Raw genomic sequence first — 27,464 nt, forward strand, 5'->3', positions numbered from 1 at the left:
GTCAATGTCTAGAGTCGCCACTGCTTATAAATTAACAAATTTGTAAAGCAGCAGGGGGGGGGGGGATGTTTTATACATAAAAATCAATTAATCCACAGAAACTTTCATCTTTTTTTTTTTTTTTTGTTCGGATTCTAGATCACACCCCAAATCGAGGATTCTAGTTGCTAGGAATACAAGTGTTCTTAGTTAATGGATAAAGGAATCTTCTTAAAAATGGAGTGAGAGTAAGTGCCCTAAGCGTAGAGGACAAATATTGGCATCGCGTTGCTTTAGCTTTTCTTGACTATAAAGAAGGCCATTTCTTGCTTCAGTCTTTGCATAGAGAAGTATTGAGTGATTAAGGGATACAGAGGGATCGAGTTAGGAAGATACATAGAGATCAGATGGGAGACCAAACCCCATGTGAGAAGCTGTGCCTAGGGCTCAAGAAAGTTAAACATTACATGGCTATGGTCTCCCTTCAATTTGGATATGCTGGAATGTACATCATCACCATGGTTTCTCTGAAACATGGCATGAGTCATTACATACTAGCAGTGTACCGTCACGTAGTTGCTACGCTTGTTATTGCACCTTTTGCCTTTGTTCTTGAAAGGTCTCTTTCTAGCTCCCACAAGCCAATTCACACCCGAATCACATTTCCAATTTTCTCACTTTAATTTTGCTCAACTCTGATTGTTTTTTACATATTTCCTTCTCTTTTTGGCAGGAAAATAAGGCCAAAGTTGACACTCTCGATTTTCCTAAGGATAATGGTGCTTGGTTTTCTTGAGTACTGCTCCTAAAAGCTCCCTGGATCTTTGTGTTTATACTTCATAATTAATGTAACCTATATCATACGTATGTTTAACTATATATTATTTTACTGGAAATTAATTACCAGGCCAGTGCTTGATCAGAATTTGTATTATTTGGGGATGAAATACACCTCAGCTACATTTTCATCTGCTACAACAAATGCCCTCCCAGCTATAACCTTTCTGATGGCGCTTTGTTTCAGGTGAATTGAAGTCATAAATCGCTACCTCCTCATGTACGTGTATATATAGTGTTATCAGCTGTGTTTTAAAATATTTTTTTATTTAAAAATATATTAAAATAATATTTTATTTTTTAAAATTTATTTTTAATATAGTATATTAAAATAATCTAAAAATATTTTAAATTTTATTTAAAAAAATATTTTTGTACTGCAAAAATAATCGGTGCTAGCTATAACAACGAAGACGGTAAATCATGAATATTAAAAGTGTGTGTATGTTGCAAAATTTGTTGTGTGAAATAAAAATTACCACATGTATTCATGACGCTCTCATACATGGGCATATAAATATCATGATTTAACTATCTAGTAGATGGCTCATTGATAAGAATTTGAGATTAAGGAGTTTACTCCTCCTGTGGTCTCATATTCGAGCCATGTGGTTACTAATATGATGGTCACTGGAGGCTTACATGGTTGTTAACTTCAGAACCCGTGGGATTAGTCGAGGTACACGTACGTTAATAAAAAAAAATATCATAATTTGAATTAGTACGACTCCTTTTGATTTCACATATTTTTAAAACAAGTTAATTACGTGACTCTAAAAAGCATTCTAATCAATTTAATTAGCGTGATCCATGTTTGAATTATAAATCACAAAAGGATAGTACGTGCTAGCATGCACGATGGGAAAGAGTATAATGCATGCTCAAGCATAATTGAATAAAATTCACAAGGAGCAAATTAATGGAAGAGCTAATTAAGCTAAACAAATTTGTTTTGTTTAAATATGCTATGCTATATTATAAATAGGTTGGAGACAGTAAACTTTAAGAAGCTACATAGCGCAGCCAAGGCCATCGGAACTGTTATCACGGTCACAGGAGCAATGGTTATGACCTTGTACAAAGGTCCGGTCATCGATTTTATAAGATCACATGGAGCAGCTCACCATGGAACAAGCAATGAATCCGGTAATCAGCATCTGCTTACCGGAACACTAATGCTCCTAGGTAGTTGCTGTGCCTGGGCAGGTTTCTTCATATTGCAAGTGAGTATTAACTTCTCTTTACTGCTCATGTATAGTTTCTTACAGGAGGGTAGAAGGCTTTGACATAAATTAATACTAAGATTTGTTGAAATGTGTCGATTTTGGTTCAGTCATTTACTTTGAAGAAATACCCAGCAGAGCTTTCTCTCACAGCATTGATATGCGTGATGGGCGTGGTGGAAGGTGCAGCAGTGTCCCTTGTTATGGAACGTGACATGGGTGCCTGGAAGATAGGCTTTGACTCTCGGCTTCTTGCTGCTGCTTACTCTGTGAGTACATATGTTTTTCTTAATTCATTGTTTCAGGTGAGTGTTGGATAGTTTCTTAACAAATTTTTTATTTTTTTTTAACACCTTCAATCATGTAATTAGGGAGTGGTTTGTTCTGGAATTGCATATTATGTGCAAGGTGTGGTAATAAGGGAACGAGGCCCTGTCTTTGTAACTTCTTTTAGCCCTCTTTGCATGATCACCACTGCAGCTCTTGGATCCCTTGTTCTAGCGGAGCAAATCCACCTTGGAAGGTATACATGTAATTGTCTTTTTTAAAAAAAAAAATTTGGGTGCAGTATTTTTACGTAATTTAAGTTAATAATCATCTTTTTCTTTTGTGAATGTGATACTCTATGTTTCTATGACCTCAAGGATTTCAACATTATTTGTATTAATGTGTATATATATTTGTTTGTTGGCATCTATTGCATTGCAGTATAATTGGAGCCGTTCTGATAGTTTGGGGGCTTTACACAGTGGTGTGGGGCAAAAGCAAGGAGAGGATAAACTCATCGAAATTGCAAATGACAAATGAGAAAACTGGAACCCAAGAATTGCCTATCAAAGATAGTAGTACTAAGCTATCATCATCAATCAATTTTGCAAATAGCATCCAAGGACCTGACGATGGAATGTCGAAGATTCCACCCAAATCTTGAAGATTCTTCAAAAGATTTACGTTCAAAAGATACCACACTCACACACACTCTATCTCTCCCCTCTCCCCTTTGCCAGTGGAAGAAACTCTATCCGAAATTAATATGTATCACTCTTTAGTCCATGTATGTTGAGACGTTAACGTGGTTATAGATTATTTTGATGTATTTTTAAATAAAAATATTTTAATAAACAACTGCTATGACACTTTCGGATATACTCTCGGTGCAGTCTTTCAAGATATCTGGAAAGGAAACATCAAGAATCTATATCTAGCCAGCTTGCTTGAATTGCATACGCTAAGCTAACAATATGATAATAGAAAAGAATCGAGTTCTCAGTGACTTGGATGTGATAAAATGTATGAACATGGTAAAGATTGCTTTGAAGATAAACATATATGGCAAGAGAGAGATTATGACCTCTCGCGTTATCACTCGAGAATCTGAATCTTATACCGTATACATTCTTTTTATTATGGGATGAGTATCAACCTCTTGAAAGCTTTGTAGCCAAGTTTTTATTGGCTGTTAAGAATAAGAGCATTAGAACCTAGTCGTCCAAGAACAAAGTACAAGGAAATGACTTTCAGACAAGATCCCTCCCCTCCCACAAAAGCTCCTCTGGTCATCAAACAAGAAGCACGTTCAAGACAGGTTAAAAAGATGGTGAGAAGTATAGAAGTGTTGTTTGTTTTTTAAAATATTTTGGGCCAATTAAGCCCATCCAGTAAAATGGATCCAATTTATCCTCAGACGCAAGATTTTATTGGATCCGATATCCACCAAACAGCCCTCATCCCATTTGCTCTAGTTGCTCAACAATTGGATCATTTTGCTTCGCGAATTTCTCTCTCGATCTCCCTCCTTGCTGTGTGTTCTAGAGAGAGGAAGTTAGAGAGAGGCAGAACGAAAAGGGAAAAAATGGCGATGTGGGTATTTGGATATGGGTCTCTAATATGGAAAGCAGGCTTTAACTACGATGATCGTGTCGTTGGTTTAATCAAAGGATATCGCCGTGTATTTTACCAAGGTTTATTTCTCTTACTCGTAAATACAAATATATTGTAGGGAATATTTGTTAGTGAAATGTATTGCTGGGTGATTTTTGTTCTGGTAATAGGCAGCACTGACCATAGAGGCACACCAGAGTATCCAGGAAGGACTGTGACTTTAGAACCTGCTGATGGGGAAGTCTGTGTGAGTTTTTTCAACATTTTCTTGGTGGTTTAGCAATTCTATTTGCTTTCAAAGGCTAGCTACGCAATAAGATAAACGAAATTGCTGATTCTCTTATTAATAAACCAGTGAGAGTTGAGTTTGCCCATTGCCATTTAACATTTTGTTGTCAATTATGTTTCTTTTTTTGTTGTGGATTAAAAAAAATCATCAAATGATATGAGGGTTCTTTTTGTTTTTATCCTGCGAGGTTATAGTGGGGAGTTGCATATAAGATTTCCAAGAAAGAAGATCAAGAAGTAGCTCTGACGGTATGGTTTTTCTACTCAATTTCTTGAATTGCTGTTCTGATTCTTTTGTTCGTAGGAGACCTTTTATTCTATTGTCCCTGTACACTTGTACTCTTGGACATTTCAGCTATTGAACAGAGTCTTTTTTTCTTTCACATCGTGCACTAGCTTGGGATCAACTAAACTGATACACCGTGATATCACAGTGGTGGCATTGTTATGGGGACATTTTTTTTTTTTTTTGCTTGTATTCAGATTGGGGTGGAGAGGGATCATGGATGGTGCATCTGTATTTTGGAATTGATACCTGAATAATTGAATCCATCAATTGCAAATTGCACAGTTCTCACCCTCCAACGATGCTGGAAAGTGCTTTAATGTGTCTCATCTGTATAGTTTTTTTCACTTCAAGCTGTTGTTTCAGAGCTTATTTATCTCAACCCTTTTTCTTAGGCTCCTGCTTAATATATCTTAACAGAGTGTTTTTCTTTTTCTCATTGTGGCATACAGTATTTAGAAGTAAGAGAGAAACAGTATGATGAGAAGGCATATCTTGATTTTTTCACTGTAAGTTCTAACTCTAGGTGCGAGTTTTATTCTATTTTCATCAGCCCTACAGCTGTAAAGGCATGTTCTGAAATCTATTTTCAGGATCCTGCTGCTACAACTCCAGCAGTTTCAGGAGTAATGGTGTAAGTGGCAAAAACCATCACCAACTGTTATCTTTTTCGCACTCGTCACATTGGGATTTAACCAGTTCTATTTAACAATTTCTTATTTCAGATATATAGGATCTCCAGACAAGAGACATAATCAAAACTATTTGGGGCCTGCACCTCTCGAAGAGATAGCCAAGTAAGCATCTTCAATCTTTGCATTTCAGTTCTAAAAGGTGCTTCATTTTTGCTTTGATCAAATCCTCATGTCATTTCACAAAATCTTGAATCCTTCCTGTGTATATACAAGCACATCCGACTCATGATCAAAATCTCAGAGAAAATGCTATGATCCCATATCATGTATTTGAATAGTCAAAAGCCCGGAGAAATTATTAAAAATCTTACATATATTAAATTACTGTGGCCTAAAAAGTTGATTCTGGTTAGTCAATTCTACTCTGCTGGTAGTTGCTCAACTGGGCTGTGGTGCTTGAGTTCTCTCCTTGGATCTAAAGCTCAGTTGCAAGTAATTCTCAAATTCTGTCCTTTTGCAGACAGATTTTTTATGCTGAAGGCCCCTCAGGACCCAACAGAGACTACCTCTTCCACCTTGAATCGGCTCTTCTTCAAATTGGTAACATTTTAACTTCTATTAGTTAGTTCCAGTAGTCTGGTTCTTTTTTATTTGTTAGTTATTACTGCGAAGGAAAAATCATTTCAATCCCTTTTTCACCTAGGATGTAAAGACAAGCATGTAATTGATCTTGCAAATGAAGTGAGGCGCATTCGTCCAGAGACAGGGCTGGCTGATTCCTGATGCCCTGGATAACAGGCTTCAAGATCTACTTGTTAATTGAATCAGCGCGGTTATTTGTAGCCAACTTTCCCAGAGAAAAGATGTTGATAAATATGAAGTTATGAACAACAGGCATAAAAATACCATGCCGTCCTTGGATTTTTGCCGTTAAGATGGTTAAAGATCCATGTATTCCTCGAATTGGAGCAATCATTGTTTGCGGCCAAGAAACATCTATGGGACTCGATTATTTAAATGAATTGAGTTTTAGAGCCATTTCTCGTGGGTAGAGTTTTGAGTTTTTCATCCTTTTGTCATGAACAATCAAATTGTTGCCGATCTCAAAATCTTTGGAAGAGAGACTAGCCTGGTCGAGAGCCCTCGGAGTTGCCCTAAGATGGACAGCCTGGATAATATAATTAATTCCAATCATCCCAAAACAATTGCTGTAAAGATCACATCGCCCGAACAATGATCCCTTAGACGGTGTCTAGCATAGAGCTGGATGGAACCCGAAATGCACGGACTCACGCATGATTTGATTCATGGAATGTTGATAAACAAATTTAGCTCAACTCGGAGCCAAAGAGCCTGGGGCCGTCAAATTCTGATGTTTTCGATCGGAAATCTTTGGTAGCAGAAATTAGCCTACATCGATATACAAGAATCTGAGCTTATAATTCAGGCTAAGTTTTCCAGAGAAGAACCCTCCCCAAGTCACTAAGGCTGCTGCGATAAACATATCCTAACGGGCATAGCCGCAAGCAAATTTCCCATCAAAGCTAACTATTCCTACACCCAGAAAAAGTCTGACGAAATAAATTTGAGTATAGTACACATAACACACCCACATAATCTAATGGCTGAGGCTTCTAATACACCCATTTACTCTAATTGTTTAAGCTTCGGTCATGCATGTCAAGTCAGCTTGCACCGGATTCAGTCGCTGCCATCATCTTGCTCTGCATAAGCAAAAGAGAGAATTATAAAAATGAAATGATATTGAAGCTCATGGCATGCAACCAATATAATTCTCCCAGCTATTTCAACCAGTGATCTATTCCAACTACCTTACACACATTGTAGTAGGCTTTGATTTGAGAAGGTATTGAGGCACCTCAGTTTAGCTGACATTGTTCTGGTTTCAAAGAGATTCTAGTCCAGTCACTTTAGAGGTCTATTATTACAGGGTATGCTGTGCCAAATGAAGGCTGACCCCCGCATCTATGAAATTGAGTAACAAAATTCTCTCACGGGAGACCTAAATTCAGCCTGTCAGAACTAGTCAAATAGATCCAAAACACGACCAGACTAGATATCAGAATCAAAGTAACATGCTGATATAATTCTTAGCAAAACACATGTGCTGCAATTCATGGTGCTAGGACCACATCCAAGGCAACACTTTCCACGGAAAATTGCAAAAGGGCCACTAGTCACAGGTCCACATTTCCCTCCAAGTGTCACCCACTAACAAAGGACCCAATCTTGTCTATATGGTCACTTACCCTCATCAGCCTCTTCACTTGGGCTGTCAACACCCCCATTGTCATCTCCATCATCTTCATTGTTGTCCTCACCATCTTCATCATCCTCCTCTGTATCATCAGTGTCATCACTCTCACTTTCAACTAGTACTTTTGGCTTTGGAGCTACAAAACTGGTTGCAGACCTTCTACGTGAAGTTGTCACAATGTTGCTCAAGTCAATGCCCTCAAGTTCTTTTGCCCTTTCCTTTCTCTTTCTAACTTCTTTGATCTCTGAGGATACAATAATTAAAAAGTTAACTATATTAGATTAATTCATGTTAGCAGGTATAACTTGCATTTATGTTAAGTACTGTCTTGTGATCAATAAAACAAGAACTTGGAAATAATTTTTTTTATGTAAACAATATTAGGTTCATAGAGTAGCATTTTTGTTATTCCTAGTTCATATAGCTAGAGTTTCAATAATAAAATCACCTTTTTCAGATGGATTTGATGACAGTCCTTCTCTAGAAAGTATGTCTTCAAGTTCCTTTATTAGCTGAGCCTCTCGCTTGTTCTCAGCCACTTGCTTCACCTTCTTATAAATCACAGGAGGCACACTACAAAAGAAATAGCAAATGTTAGAATGTCAAGCCTGACAACGCTCTGATTTAGGTCTAAATGGCAAGTAAAAGAAATACCTCATCCCGCAGGATTTAATGACTGATTTCAGAAGCTCCACACGTTTCCCATATGCTGGAGTAGAAGCTTCCTTCTTCTACAAGAAGTTCAAAACATATTTTACTTAAACCATATTTTACAATTTAAACAAAGGTCCTTTTCTTTGTTTTTTTTCTTGCAGGAGGTGAGTGGGTGTGGGGGGCGAGACCTTGAGTGGTTTTTCTGCAGATGATGGAGAATCGTTGTCTTCCGAAACATTTCCGCTGTCTTCCATGTCATTATTATTGTCCTCCGACACTGTTTCCGAGGGCTTGATCCGCTTCTTGGCAGATACCTTCATTTCCTTTTCAGGTCTTCCCCGTTTCTTGGACCCTTCTGCGTTCTGCATCTTTCGTTCTGCACCGGTTTTCTTTTTCTTTGGTTTTACTTCTTCCTCCTCATCGCTCTCTTTATCTGAAGAATCTGCGCTCTCTTCACTGCTTACCCTTTTAGATGCTTTAGCATGAGAATTATTCTTAAGATTTTTCTTCTTAGGTTCAGAAACTCGAGAAGATTTTAATACCTGATAAAAAATAATCATGGCAAAATTAGGTGGTATGAGATATGACTGCAAGCTAAGACGTAACACCTAAACAAGAATATGCACCTCATCTAACTGCTTGCTAATGAACTTCTTGTAGGGATCTAGTGAAAATTTATCGAGTTTAAGATCATCCTCTAGGAGTCGACGAAGTCCAGCCATTGTAATTTCCCTGAGAGGATAAAGGTGACATAAACTTCCATAAATCACATCATACCACAGAAAAATAATGGGCAAGGATTGCTTCAACCAAAAATCATAGGCACAGAAACAACACACAAATATAAAGGTTAGTAAAAGAACCAGACTGGCCATAGGAATTGACAGCCATTACGAAAGAAACAAAAACATACTCGGAATTAGCTTTGATATAAGAAGCCCGTTTCATCATGGCTTTCTTTATGCTGCCTTCACTTGGAACTTCTTTAATCTCGTTTGCTTGAGCATCCTTGGTTTTTGATTTTGTTGTCTTTTTTCCTGTCATAAGGCCCATTACAGGAGAGTCTTCCATTTTTTCCTCTTCTTCAGAGGAAGGTTCTTTTATATTGTTTTTTGACTCTAGTCTTTCAGGTGACTCTGTGCCTTCTTTTGGAGAACCAACATGTTTTCCCCCCGTTCCCCCAAAGTCCTTGGAGGCATGGTCACTTGGAACTTTAATCGCATTTGCTTGAGTATCCTTGGTCTTTGATTTTGTTGTTTTTTGTCCTGTCAAAAGGCCCGTTACAGGACATTCTTCCATTTTTTCCTCTTCTTCAGAGGAAGGTTCCTTTATATAGTTTTTTGACTCTAGTATTTCAGGTGATTCTGTGCCTTCTTTTGGAGAACCAACATGTTTTTCCCCTGTTTCCCGAGAGCCCTTAGAGGCATTGTCAGCAACAGCGCCATCTAAGCACTAACATGGACAGGCACAAGTATCAAGTCAGAAACAAACAGCAAAAATGAGTGAACATTTCAGAGTTCAGAAACCTTTTATCAACAATCAAAACTAGTACTGCAAATCAGAAAGCATGTATGGGAATGATACCAGCAGTGGCAGCAACAATAACAAAAACCGTTTCTGGGAATCCCAGCTCTAGAAAATAGTTTGTCAAATTAACACACATCTCTAATTCAAATTCCCAAAAGCAATGAACAGCTAAAGTCCACGTCATGATTCCAATGCACCCTCTACATCCCTTACTTCTTAAGATTGGAAGTGTTAATAAAACAGTCCACGACATGGTTGAGATCAGTATCAGCAAGTGAAAGAGTTAAAAGTTAATTCCTAAGATAGACATGGATTAACAGTTAAACATTCTGCTAGAATCAGTCATAAGCAAATTAGACAGTAAAACATCCAAAATAAGTACAATATAATTGAAAAACGCGCACACAGTGCTCTAATTCAAAACTACCAATATCATGAACAATTATAAAATTACCGATACATCAAACACTTCACCAAAATTTTCGGATTCCCCGATTTCCAGAAAAGGTTTTTATCTTTATACACGGTTGTTAACTTACTGGGCCGCCTGAGCAATGCAGACAAACAACACAGCATAACTAACTTTTCTTTAATAGTAAACCGACATAGAATAGCTCGGGAACAAAAGAAACTAATGGTAATAATTACATTTTAATAAAAGTAAAAAAAAAATCAAATAAGTGGCATATATTGGGATGAACATAAGCAAAATTACCAATTACCAAAGACAGTCTGAAGATTAAAAATATATATATATATATATACACACACACCTCAAACAAACACTGCTTGACAAATCTCTTATGCACATCCAATGCAAATTTTTCCAATCCCAAGTCCTTCTCTAGCAGTCTTCGCACTCCCTCAAACGTCAAAGAGCTGCAATTTAAAATTCAGTCACAACAACAGTTCTCCTCAATCCTTCACCCACCAAAACAATATAATTCACTTCCTTTCTCAATCAAATCCCAAACACAATTACATTACACCAACTGCAATAAAAACCCTAGCCCTATAATTGCATTTAACTTCGCAAGTGAGCGAGAGAGAGAGAGGGTACTCACTCGGCTTGTTCTTTGAAGTGGCTAACGCGAGAGACCATAGCTTCCTTGACTTGTGACTCGATGTCGAGCATTTCTTTTTTCACCGTCTCGGTGCCTTGCTCTTGCATCTCCTCTGCCATTCTCGGCGCTACAGAGAGAGAAAATATAAAAAAAATACGAATTTCTTTTTCTTTTTCTTCTTCTCCTCTTTTCTTTTAATAATTTAACTTCGCGAGCTGTGCTTTGGAAAAGTGACGCTCTTTTTTACACACAAGTCTAAAACCTCAACTCACACAGACACACACGGGAAGTGGAAAAAATGCGGAGAGGAATGGGACATCGTGTTTTATGTGATTAAATGATTCATAGATCTGGGCCGTCCGTGTGTACAATAATACACCTCTCAACTGCACGTGTCAGTGTTTCCGTCTTTCCATCAATGATCATTTTACTTTTTACCCCATGATGTGCATTTGAATTTGGAGGCGTGCTTTCCTTTCCTTCGGTAATATTTTGCTTTCATGGCGTTACTGTCAAATATCAAATTCAAGAGTTCTCAGTTTCGTTTTCTTTTCGCGGATCATGATTCCAAGAAATAGAATATAACAGCGTTATTGTTCGAAGCTCTGTCGCGTGAAATTTTTATGCATCTATAAGACTAATAAATTTTTAAAAAAAAAATTACAATAACAAGAAAGATATTCATGAAGTTCAAAAAAATACAAGAAGCTAAGTGTAATTAAATTGGTCACACTCTGGGTTTGCTCTTTAATTGAAAACTTACAAGGTTGTTAACTTTAGGATCCGAAGAAAATAGTCAGTTAATTTCTTAGTTCTTGTCATCTGATCTATTATTTCCAGCTAAGATAGCTGGAAACGGGTGTCTGATACCTATAAAATATCATTTTTGGTGAGTTTGAAGATTCTCCGACAATTAAGTCAATGATTTTTTAAGAGAAAATGTAATAACATTACAGAAAAATACTTTAGAAATAAATATGCAATAAAAATAGAGATTTTGAACCATTTATTTAAAAGATTCATGGTTTATTTATATAGCCTGTAAATCTTTTTATGGAGAGAAGTGGTTAAAGTGTAATATTGCCTTAATAGTATTAAAGATGAGAAATATCCTTGACATATATATTAATATTGATAGAAAATAATCTTTGACGTATGTATTAATATGGATGGAAATACTATTGGTTATTAAATGACTTTTACATATTATCTCTTATATAATATTAATATCGATAAAAATATTGTTGGTCCTTGGAGGATTTTTATATAATCAATATGTGTAGAGAGAATAAAATCTAAAATATAGCTTTACCGAAAGTGGTGGTCCTTCACTTGACTGAACCCAAGAAAGATTGAGTTTGCCCCTTAGCTAAGCCCGGCGGAAGAAGGGTCTTTCCCTTGGTTTAGTCCAAGGTCTAGGCTAAATTCAAAGGAGATGAGTCATTTCCTTGGTTAAGTTCAATAAAGGTTGGATTTTATAGGGTTTATTTTTAGTTTATCATATATTTTATTTTTATTTTATATTAATGAATAGATTATTTTAAAAATTCTACATATTAGATTAATATACAATTATTTATTAAATAATTGATAACATCATAAAAAACTCTAATATTTTTTAAATACAATGACATAATTGGATAATTTCTTAAATATTTTTTTTATAAATTGATTTAAAGAGTTTTTTTTTATCGAAGTCTTATAAGAAATTAAAAAAAAAATTATCTAGGAAAAAGGCTAGGCATACCTAGTTCATGAAAAAAAAAAGTCTATATGGATATAGGCCTAGAAGGTCAGGTAAAGCACCTTGCTTTTTTTTTTCATTTTATTGTGTAGATGACATACCCCTAGTTTTTTTTTCATAACAAATAATGTGTTATCTACTTTGACAGATGACGTATCGCCTATTTTAGCAAACAACGTGTTTTCTTCTAGTTGACTTTCCAAGCGCCTATGATGATAGAAAATCCATGTCCAAGTTTTGTGACTTTAAAAACTCAATTTTTAACTTGTTTTTCACCTGAAAAATATCCTAAAAATTATAAGAATCTCAATAAACTCATTTGAAACTCAAAAAACCTATAATCACTTTAAAAACCCAAAACCCATCTTAATTAAAAACAACTTTACATGTCCCAATCTATTTTTTACAGCATGTTCAAAGAGAATCACTGCTTCAATTAATCTCATCCTTTAAAGATAAATTCATTGACACCAAGATTAATCTGAATATGGTCGACATAACATTTTCTCTCCTTTTCCTTCTCAAATTTTAGGGATTAAAACCTAAAACAAATGAAGTTTAAAACTAAAACGTGAAAGTCACAAGACACATGAATTAAAAATGAAAAAGTAAGATTTTCAAGGGCTAAACTATAGTTTTTCATGCCCTATGAATAATAATTAAAAAAGATTGTATTTTAGTGTTAAATTTGGTCCATGTTGTTTTAATTTTTTTAATTGATAAAATTAAATTTTATTTTGTAATATCAAGCTTTAATTTAATATTGGGATTTTTTTTCCATTGCAAATATATCATAGCACATAAACCAAAATAAATTATGAGACTTAAAACCACACTAAATTATTATGAAAGAATAAAATTTTTTTAAAAAAAGTGTAGTAACTATAATTGAATAATTTTTCAAGGATTAAAAATAAAAAAGGAGTTAACTCAATTGTAGTACAACACATAATAGCGCAACCCAATAAACTTCTACATGAAAAGAAACTATAAAAACCCTTCTTCTATTAGTTTTTTTTCTAGATCATCGCCCTGCATTACACTATGGATCGGATTAATATTTTTTATGCAAAACAAATATCCAAGTGTTGCTCATATTTTTTCTAATAAAACAAAATCATGTGAAGGTTAACCCGATCGACTTGACAAGTCTAAAAATAACTCGAACGACAAATAAAAACGTAGTTTGACTTAAAAAAATTCAAGACGACATTATTTTTGTTTAAATATTTAGACAATATCATATTAGATTAACCCTGGTCAACTTAGGTTAACTTGTAAAATTCACAACTTGAGCTATGAAACCATGATAACTCATATAAAGCAAATCAAAACAAATCATGAAACTCAATTCTCAATTAATTCAATTTTAAATGATGAAATTGAAAAAACAAATCAATTAAAAAATCAACTCGAGTCAGCTCGGGTTAACCTATTAATCTCATGATTTGGGTCATGATACCTAGATAACCTCATATAAATCAAACTAAAAAAATGATATGAGTCAACCTGAGTTAACTTGTCAAACTCATGACTCAGGTCATGAGACTGTGATAACCACATATAAAATAAATTGAAACAAGTTAATGAAACACAATTCTCAATCAACTTAATATTGAAGAATAAAACTGGAAAAAAAATCAGTCTAAAATAAGAATACAACAAAAACGACCTAAGTCAATGCATGTTAACCCACAAAACTCGTGATCCAAGTCATAAGACTGAGATGACCTAATAGAAAGTAAACTGAAATAAATCATGAAGTCTAATTTTTAATCAATCTAATGTTGAAGGATAAAATTGAAAAAAAATATCAATTAGAAAAAACTTGAGTCAATCGGGTTAACTTGTTAAACTCAGAACACGGGTCATAAGACTAGAATAACCGTACAGAAAGCAAACCACAACAAATCATGAAGCTCAATTTTTAAAAAATCAAGTATTATAAAATTAAAAAAAAAAACATAGATTTAAAGACTACAGGCAAAAAAAAAATATTGTTACAATAAATAATAATTTGTGAGGTGTTGCACAGTAAAAGTATAATCTTTAGTTTTTGTTAATAATATAATATAATATAATATATTGTTTCTTTATTTATTTATTTTATAAATTCAAAGTAGTTTTATGTTAAATTAAAGGCAATGCTGGAATGAGTCCAATGATTTAGGTTTGATCGTTTTCTTAATTATTTTAATTTTAATTTTAAAATTATATTTAAATACATTAGATTCATATAAAAATTGCATCTTTTATAAGGTTTTAAAAAAAAATTGAACAAAAACATAATTCTAAACATGGAATAAAAAAATAAAATTTCAAATTCCAAGAAAATAAAGAAGATTGCAGCCTTCCAATAAATAAATAAATAAAATGCTATAGAATCAACTATTTTTTTCATTAGAAAAAATTGATCTTTTGATTTTTATTTTAATAAAACTCCAACTCATCGTCTTCTTGCTATAATAATATATAAAGTTAAGGATCTCAATAATCATTTCAAGATATTTCTCAAAAAAATATTTATTTGATGATGATGCAAAAGAAGACTGTGTTTTACTAAATTTACATGCTAGATATATCGTTTTATAATGACATGAAAATCGAGATTTTTATGTGATTATACTTTCCCTTGTAATTTTGCAATGTTTATAAAAGTGTACATACCGACTTGAGTGAGTAAAAAAAAATGAATAAATTAATGAATAAACCCTTACATGTTTAATATTATAACTTTAAAATCAAGAACGATTAAAAAATAATATAAATTATATTTTAAAATTTTAAAATATTAAATTAAGATGATTTTTTGATATAATATCAGTATATTAATAACTAAGTAGTTACAAGTTTAAATCTTATTATTTTTATTTTATTTTAAAAAAAATTAAATACAAGATGTTGTACATATTTCAAGTTAAAATATATTAAAAAAATAATATAAATAATATTATCTAAACATAAATTGTTGAGTTAAGATGGATAGATTACATAAGTAACAATTTTCACATTGGAACACACTTTCAGCGAGCAACATGTCAATTCACGCTCTCCATGCATGTCGAGCATGTAATATTGAGAAAGATCGTCCTCAACTCACCCAGAAAACATGGATTTCATTACCCTCCAATTGCTTTCTTATAGTTGCAAAATGACAGGCTTCGGCAAACATGGTTCCGAGCTTAGCGATGGCCGAGGGATGATGGACTTCTGTTACAGGGAAAATCCACATCATGTTATGGATTATGGGATCGAAACTGGATGGACCTTCAAGGAGAGTAGATAAAGCAGAAATCCGAACATGGTGATGGCTTGGGATCAGCTTCTGAGCAAGGGAATTGGTCCCAATTTCTCTCCCTCTGTTTTCTGCAGAATCAAGCTTCTTGAAAAGATTACCGGTTTTTGGTATGGAGATTTTGTGTTTGCGGAGAGAAAAAGATGAAATCGTATCGAAGCGAAAATACATCAAGCAAAACATGAAACAGAAAACACCAAGATCATCAGAAGAGACCAAATATCACCGCTAAAACAACAGGCAAAGCAAATAGAGCAGAGAAAAGAGAGCAGAAAATCATCAACGGAAAAGGAACTGAATAAGCATCAGAACCCTAACAACAACCAAGCAAAATAAATTTGAAAAAACAGCTTGCGTAATAAACATGAAGAAGCAATGCACAAACCAAAAACCTAAGACGATAAAAAGGACAATCTATTTGTATGAACCAAAAGAGATTAATAGAAGGGTAAAAAAGTAATTTAATTTAAAGTATTGGAAGTGTAGGAATTTTGTTTGAAGTGTTTTTTATTTAAAAATATATGAAAATAATATATTTTTTTAATTTTTTAAAATTTAGTTTTGATATCAATATATTAAAATAATTTAAAAAATTAAATAAATAAATTTTAACAAATCTTCATTTAACAGCGCTATAGAACAGGGCCTTGTCTAACTAGCGAAAAGCTGATATATTTTATTTTTGTGTAATAATAATTGTTTAAAAATAGAAGGGAAGGGCACATATGATGTGAAAATAAAAACATTACCCGCAGCGGCTGGGGTAAATATATTTATGTTAAAATAACCTCCTTAGTCCTTATCCCTCCCGAGCTCCGTCGCAACTCGCAAGTCGCGACTATACTTGATTCTGGGGACACGCAACAAATCATCCAACGCTGAGCACCGAAAAAATCCTTGTCCAACCAAAATTTCCATGGGAGGCCACGGCGCTGTTGAGGTAGCGAAGACGGTCATCGAGGTGGCTGACGTGGCTTGGAAAGCCATGGAATTCACCCAACATCACCACCTCCACGAAATTCACCAACATGAATCAGCTCACGACACCAAAAGTAATTCAGTAGATGAAGAATTGGAGTCTTTAAGATCGGAGAATAAGCGTTTGAAGGATTTGCTTGAGCACAACTTGAAACTCCTTCAAAGTTTATCTGAATCTCCTTGCTTATTAAACGATTGCCCTCCTCATGTATGTAATTACTTTTATTAATTATAAGCATGAATCTTTAAATTCTCCCTTTGTGCAAATATCTGGCACTGTTTATCTGATTAGTGGGCATCAATTATAAGCATTATCAAATAAAAAAAATATTGTTAAATTTCAAAGCTTTATCACGGAATCTATATTGAACTTTTATGGGCGTTTGTTGTTTTTCAAAAATTGCAGCTGTACAGCCGTCTAGTAGCTACTGTGGATTCTGAGAATTTCTTGACTAAAATTAAATCCCTCCAGCAGGCATCAGTTAATGAAACCGGCATTCAATTCCCTTTTAAGGAGGCTACAGGTTTGTTAAGTTCTTACACGATTCTCGATTTTTTTAGCTTTGTAGTACTCTAGTTTCTTTGATGTTCATTTGGGTTTCCTTTTATTTTTTTATTAGGGGATGATATGCAATTAGTTGAAGTTCTAATCAATGTTGATGGCAAAGAACCTAGTCGGTGGGTTTGGGTGACAGAAGACATGGTTCCTAGCAATGTTGAAGAGCGGAGTGGTATTGATGATGAGAATTATGTGGTGGTGACTGAGGAACGTGTGGTGGATGGGGTTGCTAACTTCATGGCTAAATGCATTGTAGCAAACCCAAAGGCACAGGTGATGTTTTGCTCTGTTTATTAAGATGGGTTGATTCTTGATATAGTATATGTAACATGATTTCCTATGTTGTACTTGCAGAATTTGACACCAGAGGAGCTGCAGAAAAGTAAGTTGCAATAGAACTTTAATGTTTTTGTGCTTCTCATTCTTAAGCTGAAAACCTGATTATGTGCATTTAATTTACTTCTTTTCTGATGAAGTAATATGGGTTTCGTAAAAATGAAGTGTCACTCAATTTCATATGGTCTGCAACTTGCAGTTTTGGCAAAAGCTCTGGGTGGTGTGAGCAAATTGGAAAAAGTGTTTGGTATCTGGCATGCTGGGACCATGTTTTATACCCTGGGGACCTGGGGGCTGGCTTTGGCAGGGTGAGTATTCAATCATCTTCTAATATCTTCGTTTGCAATTCTAGCCTTCTAGGAACACAAATTCCAGGCTGGGGAGAAATTTGTGCTATGCTGTCTGATAGAAGCATGTCTCAACTTTATTTTTATTTCTAAAGAATGGATTTTCAATCTTTTTTTACTGCTACCATTTCGAAGTAAAATATATTCTTAGTGGATTGGTTGAGAAAAATTAGTTTGGGAATCCAAGCAAATGAACCTTGATTATGTCCCTGAGACCCTTAATAGGCTGAAATGCCTTCTTCACCTAAATGATTGTTGTGTTAACTGAGCAAGGAAGACATTAGAGTGCTAAGATCATCTGCACAACTGCATGTTGTTACCAAAAGCTTGGTGGATGGCCACATAAATTACCTTAGTTTAGAATTAGTTAGGGATTTGAGCAGCTTTTTGTCAAATTTTGTTTTGCTTTATGACACATTTTCTGTACGCAGATTGTATCGTAGCCGAGCTGTATTGAGGCTTGCAGCAGGGGGCATTCACGCAACCAGCAAGGTTGTTTTGAAGGCCCTCTAAAGATGGCCATTCCAATCCGAATGAACAAATTGTATCATAATTGATGTGGATTTCTTGGGAGCTTCAAGTGTCTCAGCTGTGTGCAAATTGAAAAACAAGTTGTTTTGATTCTTCACCTCGCATCCTCCTTGCTTCTATTATTGTAAATGTTTGTAAATAACTTTGGCTTTCTGTTTGCAACTCTTTCAGTTAAAATGATTGGATGCTTAATTATTATAATATAATAATACAAGTTCCAATTGTGTGCACAGACAAATGGGAATCCTTCTGTTGCGGTTTTCATGTTATTAGCTTGATATTATTCCTTTTCTTTCTTGATTGATGATAACATGGTGATAGTCCGATGGAGAGAATGGCCGCACCTTATCTTACCCCGCATGCCCTGTAAAAAGCCAAGGGGGCGGTCTTTGACAGTGAGGTTAAAATGCCATTTGTCCAAAATTTTAAAAAATAATAATTTTTTTAGTATTTTAATTCAATTTCATTTTGATATTAAAAATTAATTTTTTTAAAAAATATATATTTTTTAATACATTATTAAATTCAAAAATCGCCTACAATTCCTACCATGCCCTAAGTTGAATGATAGCACATCTAGATCCAAATCGCTCAAATCTTTGTGGCAATAACGACCAAAACTTGAGCTATTTGTGATTCGGAAGCTCAAAGACTACAGAATGTTAACCACCTCAGTTTTTGGTGTAAGAACAAATACAAAACTCATAAAACGACACGTACAGGCAACAGGATGAAATAGTTTTCACCAGTAAAAGAACTGCTGCCAGCTAAATTTGCTCTCATTACTCCCAAAAAAATATCACCGGAATAACCTCTCCATTCATGGCTAGCAGAGGACTTTTGGCATTCTAGTGTCCATTCCAATATTGATTTTGTGCAGCATATCATCGCTGGAAGTGAGGTATCATATCATGCTATCAGTCATGAAAGAAAAACCAAATCTCAATTCAACTTGATAATCAATTTAGTCGTGCATTACAAATGCCAGTCTTTAGGATTCCTAATATACTTTCAATCCCACATGCTAAAGAAGAAAAAATTGTGTAATGAAGATAAGACCATCTTCACAAAGGATCTTCAAGTTCTGGCACCACAAGAATCGAAACATATACAATCAATTGCCAGTGAGAAGACAAACTTGTAGTGTAATTTCATAGTAACAGCCAAGGAAGACTCACCAATGCAAATGCTTCTAAAAGAGAAATTATGTTTCTGGAGCCTTTCTCTTAAGATCTGATGTTGAGGAAGTATCTGATTGGGCTTGGCCAAAAACTGACCTGTATTATACCCAAAGCCACAACCAAAAATGAAGAGAAGAGTCGCAATAAAGCAAGAACTGAAAAGGCATGTGATTGGCAAAAAGGATATCCCCTCTGTTAAAACTTCAGTGTATCCGATTCTAAAGATGAAGAAAAGAAAAAACGCACTATGGAGCAGCCCATGCTCTGGCTCAGTTCAACAACAGTTCATGCAGTGGATGATAATCTAAAAAAGAACATTCAATGCAATCGAAGATAATCTTCATTTCTGAGTGAAATCTTGACCACTAGTGATTTATTTTTACCACGTCCACTGGTTAGAAAGGCATTTACATTCAAACTTCATTTAAAATCTCTTTCAACTTCATTCGTTTAGAAGGCATCATCATCCCAGCTCCAAATGAATGCAATAGAGAGAGGGATGTTATAAGGAGTAAACTAAGAAATAGGTTTGCATACACTTGGAAGACAAAAGTAAAAGTTAATTGCTACCTGAAGCAAAATTTGAAAACTTCCGCAACAGGACAAAACTCTTTGACCATTTTAATAACTAGCAGACAGTTAAAAAGCCAAACAAAAATGAGGACAATACTTTCTAAATTTTGAAAAGAGCTGGATCAGAACTTGCCTCTAAAACTACCCATTAATATTACTCCTTTATCGCGAAATCAAACACCACAAATAGTAATGGCAGCCTATGTGTCAAATTTTGTAATATAACTAGGAAAAACCAAGCATCTACTCACCCACAAGTCGAACACTTCTTGTGATGATTGCAGAATATTGACAAACATACAGAACATATGTAGCCCATATCAATTGTAGTTTTATGGCAAAAACACCTGGAAAATGCACAATTTGATAAGATAAACTGCAATATAAATCATAAAGCAAGAAGAAGGAAGAAATTCTTCCTCCGGTAAACGTACACATGCAAAGAGATTTTCTTTATATGGCTTATTGACTACAGAAGTATGATGCAAACATACAAGGCACATGCAAATGATAAAGTTGTCTTTCTATTCGGGATTGTAGCTAGCAATTTCAATCTCATAAAAGGATAGCAAACCACTTTATAACATGAGTTGATACCCCAGAATCTCATAAAACTCAGGTATACCTCTTGAAAATGATTATATCCTTGACACTAGTGTATGACGTTGTCTAGTTATTCAAGTTTTTGACAACGCAATCTAGGTAACAAGGGCTCATGAAAAGATTCCATAGGAATTGACAATCTACAATTGTTCAAAAACTCACGATGCACGGAAGTCAACACCAGCAGGTCTTGGAAGTTGTATGAAGCTACGAGAGTGCAAATCAGTTGCAAAAACTGTCTGCATGAAATAAAAATACAAATTAACATCAAGATAGATGCTGGAACAAAAGGAAAGTGAAAAACTGTCAACCAAATTTAATTAACAGAGTTTCATGTTCAATCAATGGATGGAATACACTTGCTTACGCATGAGGGTGCAAACAAGATAAGATAAGAGAACCAAACGATGTTTCAATTTATCTAGAAACAACCATGTACCTTCTTTTCATAATATACCAACAAATTAAAGCATACCGTCAAATATTGGAATAGCCCATCCAGATGTTGGGGCTTAACATATACACCTCCGGTTATGTAGGAGGCCTGTTTGACATGAATCACAGGCAATTAGAAAATCAGATAATGTGCTCAGAATTTGCTAGGCAAACCCATCAATGAGGATACAATACCTGCTGCAAGAAGGCTGAATTATGAGCACCAACATAACAGGAATCTATAGGCACCTGCAGCAAAGTGCAACCAGAGAATGCTTACAAGTCTTAAAGAAGTCAACTGCAATGTACATGAAGGTAGGTTACAAATACTGTTGTGATGCTCATTTTTGTTTTTCTTTGGAATGAAACATGTAAGCACCAAACAATATCTATCCGAGTGAACGCAACTTTTATCCTGTGTCAGGTTAATATGAAGTTTGGAGCCTTTATTGAGTGGGTAACCATGCTCACATTGAAGACGGACAAAAAGCAGGATATATAAAAACAATTTCAATGAAATTATGCTCAATATTGTGAGGGCTCATAAAAAAGCCTGATATCAGTTCCAGAGAAGGTGAACAATGAATTGTGGGGAAAAAAGGGGATATAACAAGTCATTCTGGATGATGCAAAGTTTGTGTTTTATGATGAGGAAAAGGTAACTGATCAAGATGAAAAGAAGAGAGCATCTCAGAAATGGGCCAATATAAGATTGTATGAGCAGAATGTAATACAACTAAAAAAACTAGAAGCATTAGAGTACCATAGAGCGTTGTGCAGAGAATATTGCGTTCATTACTGCAACATATCTGGAAAGACCAGAAACAGTGAGTGTAAAAGCTTGAGGAAAAGGATAGCGGACAAATGAAAAGAATATTAACAACATACTGTTCAGGCCCATCCGGGGATCCCTGCAAACACAAAATCTGCCCTTGGATGTCAGTAACGCAGTTAAACAAAATGATAAAAAGGGATGTAGTAGTTGCCCAGTGGCACGATAAAGCAAGAGAAGATCAAAAGCAATGCACACGACCCTCAACTGGATTGACCACACAGAATGATTTCCGAGCTCCAGATGCTAATTAATTTGAGATTACAATAAAAACAAAATTTATATAACATTTATCATTAATTTGCATAGTGATCGATATTCAAGGGCTTGGTTGATGGTACAATGAGAATTTCTCAAATGTAATGGTCGAATTTCCGCAGACAAACACGACTAACTGCCTTAGAAAACAAGTACGTGAAAAATACTCACTCGAGGTTGAGGATGGAGTGGTCCTGAACGAAAAACCCTCTGTATATCTATTCACCGAGTTAAATAAACCACACAAATCCACCGAGATGAATCGATAACAAATCGACTTAAGAAATGCAGCATTGTTAAGCATGTAGGATACAGCAAAGGGCCATGGACAAGGAGCCTGAGAGCAACGAAGACTTGATCGCTCTTTGAGACTGCTCTTTCCCCAGTTTCTCGTCTTTGATCATAAACTCCTCCAACTTCTGCAACAAATTGGAATAAAGAGACGGCATTCTCCCATCCTCCGAGCCCAGCTGACTCGCATCCGAAGAAGAATCATAAATGTAATCACAAGTATTATACCCAGAAGCAATCACCACCACTTGGTTCAGTTGATTTAGCAGCAAAATCGAGTTCACAAACGCCAGCACCTGCAAAAAAAAATATTTATATCGAATCAATCCCTTTTAAAAATTTTATTTATCAGGGAGAGTTAGGGATTCAGAGAGAGATTACGTGAGAAAGGAATTGGGAGAATGAGAGGGAAGAAGGCGGGGTCCAAAAGAACGGATTGGTGTCTAATAACACCACTACAAGGCTAACATCATCTGCAATTAACAACGTAATAAATCAGTTGTTTAATTAATTAATTAATTAACAATGGAGATAGATATATACAGATAACTAACTAATGAAAAGAGACCAGAGTAGAGTTTTGAAGGAACTGAAGTCATCAGAAAGATTTTCTTCTCTTGATTTCAGCGTTCTGGAGATAATTTTTTTTTTTTCAGGCTTCTCTTCTCTTCTATGACGTTGAACCCAGTTTCTTAGGTTTTTGTTCTGTATCACGGAATTTCTTTAACGAATAGATCCCTCGTCTAAATAAATGGCATTTCTAGTAATTAATTTCAGTTCGTTGGTCATTTATTTCATCTCTCATTTTTCGTGGATAAAAAAAGGCACGCTGGCACCTCTACTTTTGCTCCTAGTCGTCTAATTATCAAACGACTTGACGTCTACTAATATTAATTTACTTCAATATGTCCCTTTACAAAACTTTTGGTTCCACAGGAACTTTTTGAAATCAAATTTTTATTTAATTATATAATAATAAAAATAAATATTTAAAATAATTAACAAATAAAATTTGGAAAAATGTTTATTTATTTTTGTCTTTTTTAAGTCATGTAATTTTTTTAATAACAAGATGGTTTTTTTATAGCAAAATAGTTTATTTAATAAAAAGTTTAAGTAATGAAAAACACAATTCTTAAAAACTATAATGATTTGAATTAATAAGAAGAAAATATATATTTTTAATCAAAAACTTAATTATTTTTATTTCTGAAATTCTTTTTATTTTAACAAGAATATATTTTTTATGTAAAGTGTTTTTTTAAAATAAAAGGTTATTATAATTGTTAAAGAAAGTTACAATTAAAAAAATAAAGAATTATAAAACGATCATTCTTTTGTGGTAGTATAAAAAAAGTTTAAGAATAATAAATTTGAGAAAATTACATAAAAAATTAAAATAAAAGGCACATATTTTATTTTTATTAGATGATCAGATTATTATAAAAATTCTATATATAAAGCTAATATATATTTATTTAAGCAATAATTATAATATTTTAAAAAAATTACATAATTATATAGTCATTTAAATATTATTTTAAAAAATTGATTTAAAAATTAAAGAGTTTCATGGAAATTGGCATTTAGATGGGAAAAATTCCTCATTTGACGTACCAGCTCCGAAACCATTATGAAAAGACTTGAAATTTCTGATATAGCTAGAATTAAATGAACTGGCTATGCTTATCAACACTGTTATTGTATATTAGAGCTCCTTCTCAAGAACTGATATAGTAAAAGCAATTGTAAGTATTGAGGAGTTCTCGAGAAAGCACGTAAACACGGCAGAAATAGTATGAAAAAAATTGGGAGTCTTAATTAAATTAGAAAAATATTGGGAGTTTATACAAGATTACGTTAATATCAAATATTTTTTACGGGTTTTGATTAATTTTTTAAAAAATCACAAGTTATTCAAATTTTTGGTTTTTTAATAATAATGTACACTAACAAATAATAAAAAAATCTTATAAAACCCTTTCTAGAATAAATAGATCATTATACATTTGAGTTATAGCTCTGTATTTTTATTTTTGGTGTTTCTCTATACATATACTTTGTAACTTACATAGTTTTTCTCTTTACTAAAAAAATATAAGGTATATTATTCTATTTATAGGAAAATTATACTAACCCTATAAATGAAAAAATATTATTTTGCCCCCTAAATAATATCACATATATTATTTCATGATAATTTTAAAAATTTATTCAATCAAGTACGTACTTTATAGGTCTAGAATCGTAATCCATGTATTAATTACATTCAGTATTTTTAAAGATCAAATGTAGCATTTTAACAACATGTCATGATGTCCCAAATATTAGAAAATTCATACGGATTTAACTTAACCTTTTAGTGAGTAGTTTCCCGGTGTAATTGTTATCCTTTCATAAAAAAAATGTTTTAATTTTGACATTATAGCATGAAGTATGTATATTCTATTAAATTATGTTTATTCTCAAAACTTATAGTCATTGATTCCTTAAATAAAATTTAATTTTTTTTTTAAATTCCATTCCACCTTACACAATGATTTCACAATTAATTGATTTCACAATTAATTGATAAATCCTCTCTTAATCACTCAAATATTTATATATAGTCATATTGCACTCAATGTTTGCCCATTTTATAGAATTCTTGTGCAAATTAGTGTAGCAAATTGTCAACATTTGCAATTGTCAACATTTTTCTCAACCACTCTCAACCACCTTCAACTACCCTCTCCACCATCAACCACCCTCTCCTTTACAACCACTATATTTATGCTTCCCTTTCTCATGTAAACAGATTCAAGACTGAAGACAAGAACGAGAGAGGAAGAGTGCAGTGTGTGTGCAAGAAGTAAGTGTGCAGAGAAGTGTGGTGAGTGCAACTGTGAGAGTGAGTGCAAGTGAAGATTTGAGAGAAAAGAGTGTAAGAGTGAAACACTGGTTTTTTGTGGGTTGTATTGGGTTGAGTTGAGTGTTTGTATCATTCCTCCATTAATATACAATCTGCTACCTCCGTGGACGTACCCGGTTTTGGGGAACCACGTAAATCTGCTTGTGTTGTGTTTTATTTGTGTTTGTTTTCGGTCCAGTATGCACAACAAATTGGTATCAGAGCATTAGGGAAGCTAGAACACTGAAAAAACACGTTTTTCAGCTCTCTGTTCAAAGTTGCAGAATTTTCAAAGTTCTCAGATCTTGCTTTTGACCAGCTGCGGAGATTCCTCTCGTCCATACGAGTCCGGCGATATAAAGATTGTCGAAATCGGAGTTGAAACGAGCCCTGTAGAGCGCGCCGAAGTTTTGCCGGAAATCTGCCGGAAAAACCAGACAGTGCCGGAATTCTCGCCTGAGAAGACAGCCACGTCATCCGACACGTAGGCGCTGAGTCATCATCCACGTCATCAACAGAGGGTCCACATCGCTCTGTCATCAGACACGTCATCAGCCATGTCATCTAACAGTGACAGAATATTCTCTTGACAGAATAAGAATATTCCGTTACCAGTAAGAGAATATTCCCATGACAGAATATTCTTTATCAGAGACAGAATATTCCTTCCCTGAGTCAACTCGGTCAGATTGGTTTTTTGGCCAACTCAGTGATTTTTTGACCCGTTTTTGGCCGAGTCAAGTTGGTTCCTAGCATTTTCAACCATTCCGGACGCAACCGTGGTGTCCGTTTTGTTAAACAGCATACCGAAGTTACTGTTTTGGCACTTTTGAGCATAAAAGTGTGTGTTTTAACAATTTCGGGATTCCATTTGTAATCCAAAAGACGTCCTAATGGGTGATATTCCAGAAGAAAAATCAGCGGGGAATGCTAGTATACCTCCACAATACATCCCGGTATCGAATACCAAATTTGAGGTGGAGAAGTTTGATGGGAAAGGTAATTTTGGCATGTGGAAATGTGAAGTCATGGATATGCTTGTCCAAATGAATTTAGATTTCACTCTAGAAGATAAACCAGAGGATCTGGATGATAAAAGTTGGGAAAGGATAAATCGGCTGGCTTGCAGTTCTATCCGACTTTGTCTTGTAAAGGATCAGAAGTACGCCTTTTCAGAACAAAACTCTGCAAAGGAATTATGGCAAGCACTGGAGGACAAGTTTATGAAGAAGAGTATAGAGAATCGTCTCTACGTGAAGAAAAGGATCTTCCGTTTTCAGCACAAGAAAGGTACTTCTATGAATGAGCATCTAAATGATTTCAATAAAATGATAGCTGATTTGAAGAATTTAGATGTGGAAATTGATGATGAAGATAAAGCTCTATTGTTATTGAATTCACTGCCTGACACATATGAACATCTCGTCACCACTTTACTGTATGGTAAAGAAAAGATTAAATTCATTGATGTGTCCAATGCTTTGGTGAATAATGAGTACCGAAAGAAGGACCAGATTGTTCACAAGGAGTCAACGTCAGAAGCATTGACAGTTAGAGGCAGAACAAACCCCAGAAGATTTCGAGGGCGAGGGAGATCTCGCTCAAAATCCAGAGGAGAATCATCAAACAGACGATATCTTGCAAAAGATGAGTGTGCCTTTTGTCACAAAAAGGGGCACTGGAAGAAAGATTGTCCAATCAAGGGCAACAAGGAAAAAGATGAACCAACTGTGAACGTTGCACGAGATGAGGATGAACAAGACTCTGCATTCATGGTCTCATCACCAGAAAACCATTCTGGTGAATGGGTTCTTGATTCTGCATGTTCCTATCACATGTGCCCTAACAAGCACTTATTCTCGAGACTCGAGGAGTTCGATGGAGGAGGTGTGTTGATGGGTAATGATGATGTGAGTGAGATCAAAGGGATTGGGACTATCCATCTGAAGATGCATAATG

At 34.6% G+C, this 27,464-nt stretch overlaps 5 protein-coding genes across 9 annotated transcripts; 3 read left to right on the plus strand and 2 right to left on the minus strand.

Moving 5' to 3' along the window:
- Positions 1-310: 310 nt before the first annotated feature.
- Positions 311-3,185, plus strand: LOC7469145 (WAT1-related protein At4g08300). Its single transcript, XM_002306590.4, has 7 exons — positions 311-598; positions 713-775; positions 887-1,003; positions 1,802-2,039; positions 2,150-2,308; positions 2,411-2,562; positions 2,748-3,185. Exons 1-7 carry the CDS (start codon positions 387-389, stop codon positions 2,968-2,970), a joined length of 1,164 nt encoding a protein of 387 aa, XP_002306626.3. The 5' UTR covers positions 311-386; the 3' UTR covers positions 2,971-3,185.
- A 412-nt stretch (positions 3,186-3,597) lies between these two features.
- LOC7469146 (gamma-glutamylcyclotransferase 2-3) lies at positions 3,598-6,167 on the plus strand. Its single transcript, XM_002306591.4, has 8 exons — positions 3,598-4,000; positions 4,091-4,167; positions 4,404-4,457; positions 4,947-5,003; positions 5,088-5,128; positions 5,220-5,291; positions 5,650-5,729; positions 5,833-6,167. Exons 1-8 carry the CDS (start codon positions 3,703-3,705, stop codon positions 5,910-5,912), a joined length of 759 nt encoding a protein of 252 aa, XP_002306627.2. The 5' UTR covers positions 3,598-3,702; the 3' UTR covers positions 5,913-6,167.
- A 277-nt stretch (positions 6,168-6,444) lies between these two features.
- Positions 6,445-10,922, minus strand: LOC7469147 (uncharacterized). The gene is made up of 9 exons (XM_002307392.4): positions 10,653-10,922; positions 10,362-10,467; positions 8,975-9,513; positions 8,688-8,793; positions 8,250-8,603; positions 8,062-8,138; positions 7,856-7,980; positions 7,400-7,651; positions 6,445-6,853 (listed from the first exon to the last, which is right to left on the minus strand). Exons 1-9 carry the CDS (start codon positions 10,769-10,771, stop codon positions 6,831-6,833), a joined length of 1,701 nt encoding a protein of 566 aa, XP_002307428.2. The 5' UTR covers positions 10,772-10,922; the 3' UTR covers positions 6,445-6,830.
- Positions 10,923-16,363: 5,441 nt separating this feature from the next.
- On the plus strand, positions 16,364-18,680 carry LOC7460945 (uncharacterized). The gene is made up of 6 exons (XM_052452686.1): positions 16,364-16,877; positions 17,076-17,193; positions 17,290-17,501; positions 17,583-17,610; positions 17,764-17,872; positions 18,343-18,680. Exons 1-6 carry the CDS (start codon positions 16,608-16,610, stop codon positions 18,422-18,424), a joined length of 819 nt encoding a protein of 272 aa, XP_052308646.1. The 5' UTR covers positions 16,364-16,607; the 3' UTR covers positions 18,425-18,680.
- Positions 18,681-19,019: 339 nt separating this feature from the next.
- LOC7469148 (general transcription and DNA repair factor IIH subunit TFB4) lies at positions 19,020-23,349 on the minus strand. 5 transcript variants are annotated; one of them, XM_052453349.1, is made up of 12 exons: positions 23,184-23,349; positions 22,997-23,088; positions 22,638-22,911; positions 22,496-22,542; positions 22,123-22,160; positions 21,998-22,043; positions 21,430-21,483; positions 21,275-21,343; positions 20,962-21,038; positions 20,448-20,543; positions 19,621-19,719; positions 19,020-19,332 (listed from the first exon to the last, which is right to left on the minus strand). In XM_052453349.1, exons 1-11 carry the CDS (start codon positions 23,212-23,214, stop codon positions 19,647-19,649), a joined length of 897 nt encoding a protein of 298 aa, XP_052309309.1. In that variant the 5' UTR covers positions 23,215-23,349; the 3' UTR covers positions 19,020-19,332; positions 19,621-19,646. The 5 variants fall into 5 exon arrangements, with proteins under 5 accessions (XP_052309309.1, XP_002307429.2, XP_024457460.1 ...); XM_002307393.4 differs by having other exon boundaries at positions 19,020-19,526; XM_024601692.2 differs by having other exon boundaries at positions 21,998-22,312.
- Between the last annotated feature and the right edge of the window lie 4,115 nt (positions 23,350-27,464).

This window comes from Populus trichocarpa, chromosome 5 (genome assembly GCF_000002775.5).
Source record: "Populus trichocarpa isolate Nisqually-1 chromosome 5, P.trichocarpa_v4.1, whole genome shotgun sequence".
In the NCBI taxonomy this organism is placed as follows: domain Eukaryota; kingdom Viridiplantae; phylum Streptophyta; class Magnoliopsida; order Malpighiales; family Salicaceae; genus Populus; species Populus trichocarpa.

Bases quoted from the DNA above. Each gene is read 5' to 3' on its own strand.
- LOC7469145 (XM_002306590.4), top strand. From the start codon at position 387: ATGGGAGACCAAACCCCATGTGAGAAGCTGTGCCTAGGGCTCAAGAAA. The intron at 599-712 runs GTCTCTTTCTAG...TCTTTTTGGCAG, and splicing joins TTTGCCTTTGTTCTTGAAAG to GAAAATAAGGCCAAAGTTGA. The intron at 1,004-1,801 runs GTGAATTGAAGT...TATTATAAATAG, and splicing joins CTGATGGCGCTTTGTTTCAG to GTTGGAGACAGTAAACTTTA.
- LOC7469146 (XM_002306591.4), top strand. From the start codon at position 3,703: ATGGATCCAATTTATCCTCAGACGCAAGATTTTATTGGATCCGATATC. The intron at 5,129-5,219 runs GTAAGTGGCAAA...TTCTTATTTCAG, and splicing joins GCAGTTTCAGGAGTAATGGT to ATATATAGGATCTCCAGACA. The intron at 5,730-5,832 runs GTAACATTTTAA...TTTTTCACCTAG, and splicing joins ATCGGCTCTTCTTCAAATTG to GATGTAAAGACAAGCATGTA.
- LOC7469147 (XM_002307392.4), bottom strand. From the start codon at position 10,771: ATGGCAGAGGAGATGCAAGAGCAAGGCACCGAGACGGTGAAAAAAGAA. The intron at 9,514-10,361 runs GTGTGTGTGTAT...TGTCCATGTTAG, and splicing joins TCAAGCAGTGTTTGTTTGAG to TGCTTAGATGGCGCTGTTGC. The intron at 8,604-8,687 runs GTGCATATTCTT...ATTTTTTATCAG, and splicing joins TTAGCAAGCAGTTAGATGAG to GTATTAAAATCTTCTCGAGT.
- LOC7460945 (XM_052452686.1), top strand. From the start codon at position 16,608: ATGGGAGGCCACGGCGCTGTTGAGGTAGCGAAGACGGTCATCGAGGTG. The intron at 17,502-17,582 runs GTGATGTTTTGC...TTGTACTTGCAG, and splicing joins TAGCAAACCCAAAGGCACAG to AATTTGACACCAGAGGAGCT. The intron at 17,873-18,342 runs GTGAGTATTCAA...TTCTGTACGCAG, and splicing joins TGGGGGCTGGCTTTGGCAGG to ATTGTATCGTAGCCGAGCTG.
- LOC7469148 (XM_024601692.2), bottom strand. From the start codon at position 23,214: ATGACTTCAGTTCCTTCAAAACTCTACTCTG. The intron at 22,313-22,495 runs GTGAGTATTTTT...CAAATTAATTAG, and splicing joins CACTCCATCCTCAACCTCGA to CATCTGGAGCTCGGAAATCA. The intron at 20,544-20,961 runs GTGAGTTTTTGA...TGCATTTTCCAG, and splicing joins GGTGTTGACTTCCGTGCATC to GTGTTTTTGCCATAAAACTA.